Source organism: Pteropus alecto, unplaced genomic scaffold (assembly GCF_000325575.1).
Source record: "Pteropus alecto unplaced genomic scaffold, ASM32557v1 scaffold194, whole genome shotgun sequence".
In the NCBI taxonomy this organism is placed as follows: domain Eukaryota; kingdom Metazoa; phylum Chordata; class Mammalia; order Chiroptera; family Pteropodidae; genus Pteropus; species Pteropus alecto.
This window is the reverse complement of record NW_006436281.1, coordinates 1,294,178-1,302,420: the sequence shown is the minus strand read 5'-3', so window position 1 is coordinate 1,302,420 and position 8,243 is coordinate 1,294,178. Positions and strand designations below refer to the sequence as shown.

The 8,243-nt window shown below is 47.9% G+C and overlaps 1 protein-coding gene and 1 pseudogene across 1 annotated transcript in view; one reads left to right on the top strand and one right to left on the bottom strand.

The window, feature by feature from the left end:
• Positions 1–3,264, top strand: part of PPP1R13L (protein phosphatase 1 regulatory subunit 13 like) — a 14,836-nt gene extending 11,572 nt beyond the window's left edge. Inside the window, 3 exon segments of the mRNA XM_025046710.1 lie at positions 1–22; positions 1,726–1,925; positions 2,703–3,264. Of these exon segments, the coding sequence (XP_024902478.1) occupies positions 1–22; positions 1,726–1,925; positions 2,703–2,741 (261 nt within the window). The 3' untranslated portion in view covers positions 2,742–3,264.
• Positions 3,265–4,429: 1,165 nt separating this feature from the next.
• Positions 4,430–4,548, bottom strand: LOC112479697 (annotated as a pseudogene).
• Between the last annotated feature and the right edge of the window lie 3,695 nt (positions 4,549–8,243).

Here is an 8,243-nt window from a genome sequence, read left to right as displayed (position 1 = left end):
GACTGCGCCACTTACCTGGCAGGTGTGAAGCGGGACGGGGCGCTTGGGCAAGCCGGCTGGGCCACCTCTGGGGAATGGGCTGCCCATCTGGCCAGTGTTGGGCGTGGGGGAGGCGGCTGACCGCCACTCACAAGAGCGAGGACCTGGACGGGCTGTTCCGACCATGTGGCAGGATCGCAGAGGAGGGGGTGACAGAAAGGACTGCCTGCCGGGGCAGGGAGACTGGGCCTCCCACCTGGCAGGTGCGAGCAGGGGTGGGGGGAGCAGACTGTGCCACCTTTGAGGGAGAGAAGGTAGTGAGGGCCGTGCCATGCAAGCTGGACACTTGTGGGGAGGAGACTGGTGGGAGAGATTACCCTGTTCATCTGCTTGCTCACCTGAGGGGGAGATGGTTTGGACGATCGTACCTACCATCCACCTGGCATAGGTGGGCTGTGCCACCTGTGAGAGATACAATGCCACACAGCTGGCAGGGGAGTGGGCCCTGGCCCCTTGGGAAGGGCTTGGGGACTCTTCCACTTGTAGGGAGACATGAGGCTGTAACATACACCTCCAGGAGGGGGACCACATCACGTAACCAGGTAACGAGAGGAACTAGGTAGTCTGTGCCACCACGAGGTGCATAGAGTCGGTATTGCACACCTGGAGGGGCAAATTGTATCAGAGGGTGGGGTTAGGAACCTCGCACAGCTGGAGTAAGTCAGGCTGTGGGATCTCGGGATGGGACAGTGTCTGTAAGGGGGCAGCCCAGGGGCACTATGGGACAGCCGGCTGTGCCGTCTCTGGCAGAAAATGGGTGAGAGTCATGGGGCTGTTACACCTGCCTTACAGGTGAGTAAGGGCCCACTGGGATTGGACCACTGGGGCAGGAAGTAGATCCTTCACGGAAGAGAGGAAGGGCTATACATTTTGGGGAAGGGGGATTGGGCCATTACACTTTTGTCGCAGGTAGTGTACTGTCCTACCTGTCTTGGACGTGGAGAATTCTGTACGGGGTGAAGTAGAGATTGGATGGCCACCTGGCGGAACATGGTAGACTGAACCACTAAAGAGGGGAATCATGGTGGACTATACCATCTGAAAAGGGGGTAAATCCTCTATAGAAATTTTACCTGGGAGGGGATTCGGGTGGACTGTACCATCTGGAGAACTTATTACATCCTTTTTGAAGACTTTATCATGGGGGAGGGGAAGGGCGGTGTGGACTGCACCATCTGGAAGGGGGAGATGAGACCTGTTAGGGAGGTGGAGTAGGGCTATACTATCTGAAAGTGGTGTTGAGTCCTCTTTAGATACTGTACCACTTCAGTGTGTGTGTGTGTGTAGGGGGGTGTAGGGTGCCACGACTGTATCTAAGTGGTGTTGAGTCCTCTTTAGATACTGTACCACTTAAGTGTGTGTGTGTAGGGTGCCACGACTGTATCTGTGGGAGTGACACAGGAACTTAACAGTGTACAGAAGAGGGAATGGGGACCAGTGACCCTGCCTCTGGGGTTGTTCTTGAATTTTAGAGACGGCCAGCCCTGCAGCAGACATCAGCTCAGGCTCTCCTGTCTAGACAGGGGTACACAACATCAGGTGGCTCATCTCCCAGCTGGGGCAGGCGCCAAATCCCAGGGCCTCTCCCTGCCCCCCCTTCCGCCCCCCCCGGTGTGCCTTGTGTCCCCAAGTGTTCCTGGCCCCGCTGGATCAGGGGCTCACAATCCCCGCCGTTTCTGGTTTCAGACGTGGAGCAGAGCATGGGGCTGATGCACAACGGGGTGGTGTACGCCCTCTGGGACTACAGCGCCGAGTTTGGGGACGAGCTGTCCTTCCGCGAGGGCGAGTCGGTCACCGTGCTGCGGAGGGACGGGCCAGAGGAGACGGACTGGTGGTGGGCCACGCTACACGGCCAGGAGGGCTACGTGCCCCGTAACTACTTTGGGGTGAGCCCAGAGGATGTGCCGTGGCTGCCTTCCAATGGCTATTTAGGGAAAGGGGCGATAGCGCAGGAAAAAGGGCGAGAGGGACAGTCCATTACATGGGCGGGGGGAGGTCAGAAGAGTCTATTATTAGTAGAGGGAGGTAAGGGAGAGCCCCCTTACTGGCGGTACTTCCTGGGATACGTGTCAATACTGCTTTACTGGTTATTTAATTGGTTCGTGCTCAAATATAATTTTTTCTTATCCCTAATTATATTAATGGGGGTTAAAGAATGTATTTTAGCCAAGGCGAGCAGTGAAGAATCTGTTAGTGCTGAGGGGAAGGTAAAGGATTGTGTATCACAGATAAGCAAGCTTTTATTACATGCATTGGGCAGGATAAGGAAGGATCCATTAATACAATTATGGGAGAATTGAGGGAGATTCTACTAGGTTAGGGGAAGAGATTGGGAAGGTCCCGTTATATTCCTAGGAGAGAAGATACTTTTGATTTGGCGATGGGCAGAGGTGGGTCCCAACCAGACTGCCACGTGGTAGGGAGAGGCAGTGTGGGAGACAGACTATGCCATTTCATTAAGCCAGCTACTGATTGGAAAGCTCCATCTGGTGCCTGGAGGTGACAGGGGACTCGGGAATTCTGGAGCGGTTTGGAAGATGCTGAGAGAGCCCTTTAGGAAGCAATGGGATGAAGGAGACAGTTTCTTGTTTGGGGCGGATAGACGACTCCATTCAACTTGGGAGTGGGAGCTCCCGGTGTCTGAAGCCCCTGTCTTCCCTCAGCTCTTCCCCAGGGTGAAGTCTCAGAGGAATAAGGTCTAGCTGGAGAAAAGGACATTTTCAAGGGAGATGGGAGAAAGCAGCCCTGCCTTCACACCAGACCTGCTCTATGACTGCTGTGCCTCCCTGTGCCCCAAGTGCTGCAGGGGTGGGGTCCTCACCACCGGCTCTGCTTCCCCAGAAGCCCAGGAGACAAGGAGAACCCCAGCCTTAACCTTAGAAACCTGCCTTAGCCGTGGGAGGTCATTGTGGGGCTGGGAATCATTGGGGGCAAGAGAGTCCCATTTGCCAAATCGGGTTCTCATCCAAAGCGCCCCCGCCCCCACTCCTGCCAACCCCTCCCCTGGAGCATGGGATGTGTCACCTCCAGTGGCTTTCCCTGGGAGTCATCTCTGTCCGCATTTCCCTAAGCAGCCTTGAGGGGCGGGGGACTGGATGAGGTGCACTGGTCTTTCTACTGGGATCCCAGCCCTACCTCTCCCCAACCAAGTGCCTTCACACAGTGCTGGTTTTACAACAAAATGGGGAAGTTTTTCTTTATAAATAAAGGCAGTTTGCACAGAAATTGACTTCCTTTTTTTTTGGATTTCGTTCTGACTGAAATGCTCATCACTGTTCCTATTTTTGGCAAAGTAGTCTTAAAGTAGCCTCTTTGCAAGGGATGTCCCTCATATAAATCCAATCCTTCTTTTTTTCAAATAGACCTGCCTTTTTATTTATTTATTTATTTATCTATCTATCTATCTATCTATTTATTTATTTATTTTTAAGTAGCATATCTATCTATCTATCTATCTATTTATTTATTTTTAAGTAGCGTCTTGATCTTTTCTCATGTTTCGGATTCTTTTCTATTTTTAAGCATTTTAAGCCTAGTAGTTTTATAGTATCTGTCTGATGATTCTGTCATCTGGTGTTTGGGGTCATCACTTCTGTATTTCGTTGTGTCTGCTGGTTCTAACGCGCCTGGTGGCTTGTGGCCTCGTGTGGGTTGACGTTATGGAAGGTGAGATTGTCTCTCACAGGACATCTTTATCGGAAATCCATGTGACCTTGTTGAGGGTACGACCCCCCCAAAATAATTTTCCTTTGCTTCTGCCCCACTTCTTTATCTCATAAATAGTTCCTTGAAGATTTTTGACAAAGCATGAACATCTATCTCTTCTGTATTTATTTTTTGACAAATCATAGAGCTACAGCGCTATCATTGTTTTCTCTGTCCAGTATAAATCCACTGACCTCATGTGACCCTTTAAATTTACATTAATTAAAATTCAATAAAAATGAAGGATTCGGTTCCTCAGTCACACTAGCCACTAGAGACTCAGGGGAGGAAGGCCTGTCCTTGCCTTTTCCGGCTTCTGGAAGCTGCCTGAATTCCTTGGCTCATGTCCTTCTGTCTTCAAAGCCAGCACTTGAATTTCTCTCATCTCTTGCTTTCATTGTCACATCTTCTCTAACTCTCCTGCCTCCCACTTCTACTTTTAAGGATCCTTTTGATTACACTGGGCCCACCCAAACAATCCAGGGCGATTTCCCCGGCTCAAGATCCTTAATCACATTTGCAAAGTCCTTTTTTGCCACATAAGGTAGCACAGGAGACCAGAACAAAGAAGGAGACAGAAGTCTCTGCCCTCAAATTCAAATACCGCCTGGACCTTTGATGACATTAAGCAATTATTAGTACTATATATATATTTTTACCTTTATTGTATTTATTTATTTTTTAATGCCTACGGCACCTGGTCTTCCTAGGTGGTCTCCCATCCAAGTACTAACCAGGCACTACCCTACTTAGCTTCTGAGATCAGACGGGATCGGGCTTGTTCAGGGTGGCATGGTCGTAGATGGATTAGTACTGTTTTTGAGGTGTGCTAATAATATCGTGGTTATGTTTTTACAGAGTTCTTACTTTTAGAGGCACTGCCTTCCGAAATACTTATAGATGAAACGGTATGAAGTCTGGCATTTGCTTCAGAATAATCGACTGGTGGGAAGGGAAGTGGTTGGGGTATAGACAAAGCAAGATCAACCCTTAGTTGAAAATTGATGAAGCTTAGTGCATGTGGATCTTCATTACATTATTTTCTCAACTTTGGTGTTTGTTTCAAATTCTCCCTAATAAAAGTTTTAAAGACTTAAAACTTTTAAAGTTTAAATGGAATTTTTTTATATCACAAAGAATGTGGAATGAGGTGATTTTTAAAATAAGACAAGCCAGCTTAAGGAAGAGAATAAAAATCACTAAATTCTAGATAGTGGTTATCTCTACATGTGCTGAAAGTGAAAAGGGATCAGAAAAAATGCCCAGAGGGACTTATTTATATTTATGATGTTTGATTTTTTTTTGAAAGCACTGTGATGTGAACAGTGAACTGAATACGCTATTTCTATTCAAAAATTCTGAACGTTTTCAAAATTCTACGGAAGTAGAGAGTAGTGAAGAAACGTCTCCCACATATCCATCATCTTACATAAAAAATTATCAACTCATAAACAATTTGGATCCTATTTCAATAGAATGAATCTGCAGCGGATTCCAAGAGCTCATCATTTTACCTGTCTTGCTTAATGACATTGGGAAACGGTCTGAAAAATGTGTCATTAGGCGGGTTCGTGGTGTGAACGTCAGCGTGCACTTATACACACCTAGATGGTGTAGCCCGCTGCGCAGCCGCTCCGGAGAAATTGATGCGATGAGGAGACACCGGCATACTGTTTACAGCATTTTTTTAATAAGTAAGAGTACACTCTAACGATAAAAGTATAGGAAATACATAAATCGGTAACCGTCATTTATTATCAAGTATTATGTACTGTACGTGGTTGTATGTGCTATACTTTGATATGACTGGCAGTGTGGTAGGTGCATTTACGCCAGTGTCGCCACAAACACGTGAGCGAGCTGTCGCACTAACGTCTGAGGATAGCTATGCGATCACTAGGTGATAGGAATTTTTCAGCTCCATTGTAAGCTCATGGACCCATCGTCATGGATGCAGATGCATCACTATATTCATATTGGAACATATTAGGATGTGTATTCGTTTCCTACCGCTGCTGTAACAAACGAAATCCAAACTCAGTGGCTTAAACACATTTACGTTTTTACATTTCTGAAGGTCAGTTTCACCGGGCTGAAGTCAAGGTGTTGGCAGGGCCGAGCGCCCTCCGGATTGGATCTGGCATCGGATCATCAGTTCCTTGCCTTTTCCAGCTTCTAGAGCTACATTCCTTGCATTCCTTGGCTCTGCCTCCTTCCTCCGTGTTCAAAGCCTGCAGCACAGCTTCTTGCTTCCGTGTCACGTGGCTTCTGTTTCTGTCTAATCTTGCTCTTGTAAGAATACTTGTGATTACTGTTAGGGAGCACCCGGGTGTCTCAAGATCCTTAACTTCACAGCTGCAAAGTCTCTTTTGCCACGTAAGGGAGCATTCACAGGTTCCAGGCAGCAGAGGTGGAGGTCTTAGGGCACTATTATTCAACCTACCTAGGAAGTATTGCGATTTAAATAAGGGGGTCAGGAAAGGCCTCAGAGAGGGAAGGACTTTTGAGGAAGGCTTGAGAAAGGCTCGAGGGAGAAAGCCATGCAAAGATCTGGGGAAAGAGCCTTGAAGACAGAGGGAGGGGTGAATGCAAAGGCCAGAAGGAAGCAGGAGTCAGCCATTGTAAGACGGCTCCCAAGCATCCTGCCTCCTGGTATTCACTCCCTGGAATAACCCCTCCCCTTGAGCATAGGCTGCATGCAATGATGTATCCTAAGGAATGGAATACAGCAAAAGCGATGGACCGTCCTTTCCGACAAGTTATAAAACACAATGACTTCCATCTTTGCATCTCTCTCTGGCTCTTCTCGCTTTAATAAAGCCAGCTGCCCTCAGAGATGCCCACATGCCAGGGACCTGGGGGTGGCTCTCAGCTGCCAGCCAGCAAGGAAATAAATCCTGCCAGCAACCACCAGGTGAGCTTAGTGATGGATTATTTCCCAGCTGAGCCGGGATAACTGCAACTGCATTCAATTCCTGACCTACAGAAACTGTGAGATAATAAATGCTGTTGTTTTAACCATTACATTTGGGGGTAAGTTATACAGATTAGCTGACTGATGCAGGCCTGGTGCCTGGGTGGAAGAGCCAGGTGGTCAAGTGTGGCTAGGAGGAGTGGATAAGAAAGGGAATAGTGGGAAATGACGTCAGGCAGGTGACAGGATGCTCAGCACAGTGCCTGGCACATGTAAGTCCAACACTCGATTTTATTTTGTTATATTCTTGGTTCGAAGATGTCCTCCTTCCTTTACCCCACACTTTAATGGCATAACCAAGGCTGGGATGGACGTGTGCAGAGAAAGTGCCTGACCCAGCCTGGGGAGGTCAGGGAGGGCTTCCTGGAGGAAGAATGTTTCTTGGAGACCTGAAGGGATGAGGCAACAGGGATGAGGCAAGGCAAGGTGGAGGAGATGAAGTGAAGCCGCAGACAAAGAAGACACGACTGGAGGCAAGTACAAAGCACAGGAGTAAGCAGCAAGATGGGGCAAGAATATGCTGGGAGGAGCATGAACCTCAAACTGGAAGGTGTCACTGTGGCTTATTTCCAACCATCCGATGTCATGTGTGTCTGCTCTTCCCAGGTTTTTTTTTTCTTGTACATGGTACTTCAAGGAGCATCTGTGTGTGTGTAGCCGCTCCCACCAAGCATTCCTTCTGTTAAGGCTCAGGGTTAAGTTCGCGACCTCATTAACTAGCTCGGCATCTGCACCCACCATCACCACCCTTATGAGTTCTAGCTCTCAGGTACCTGTTTTCAGAGCCTTCGTCTAACTTTGGAAGTATATTCTCATTTGTATGACTGTATAATGTAATTTGTTGATGTTAGTATCATGAGCCGCACTTTGGAGGTAAGGAAACTGAGTCTCAGAAAAAACTTGCCCAAGGCTTTATAACTAGATCAGGTGCTGCTCTCCATCCCCACCCACTCTGGATCATCACTGTCTAGGGACAGGTGTGTCTTCACCCCCTGGAATGTGAGCCCCTAGAGGCATGGCTGAGGCTGTCTTGATGGGTCACTGCTGTGTGCCTTTTAACATCCAGTACGGGGTGTGCACAGAGCAGGGGCTCAGGGAATATATAATGAATGAATTAAAGTGAGGCACTTAGGAAGGAAGTGACGACCTAGGGACTAGCACACAGTAGATGCCCGGTAGCTATTTGTCCAACAAACGCGAAAAAACTAGCATTTATTGAATGTTTGGTGTGTGAGACACTCAGTTTTAACTGCTTTATGTGGGTTAGTTTAAGCGTGATCTACGTTGTAGATGATCTAACTGTTCCTACTTTGCAGATGATCAAATAGAACCCCAGAGAAATTAAGTAATTTGATCAAGGTCACATGCTAATAGACAGTGTAGCCAGGATTTGGACCCAGGCATTCTGGTTCCAGAATTCACACCTTAACCGCCAAATCACAGCCTTTCATTTTGCCTGATTAAGACAGTATCTGGCACATAGTAGTTCAATAAATAATTGGAGTTATTTACCCCAGAGACGTCC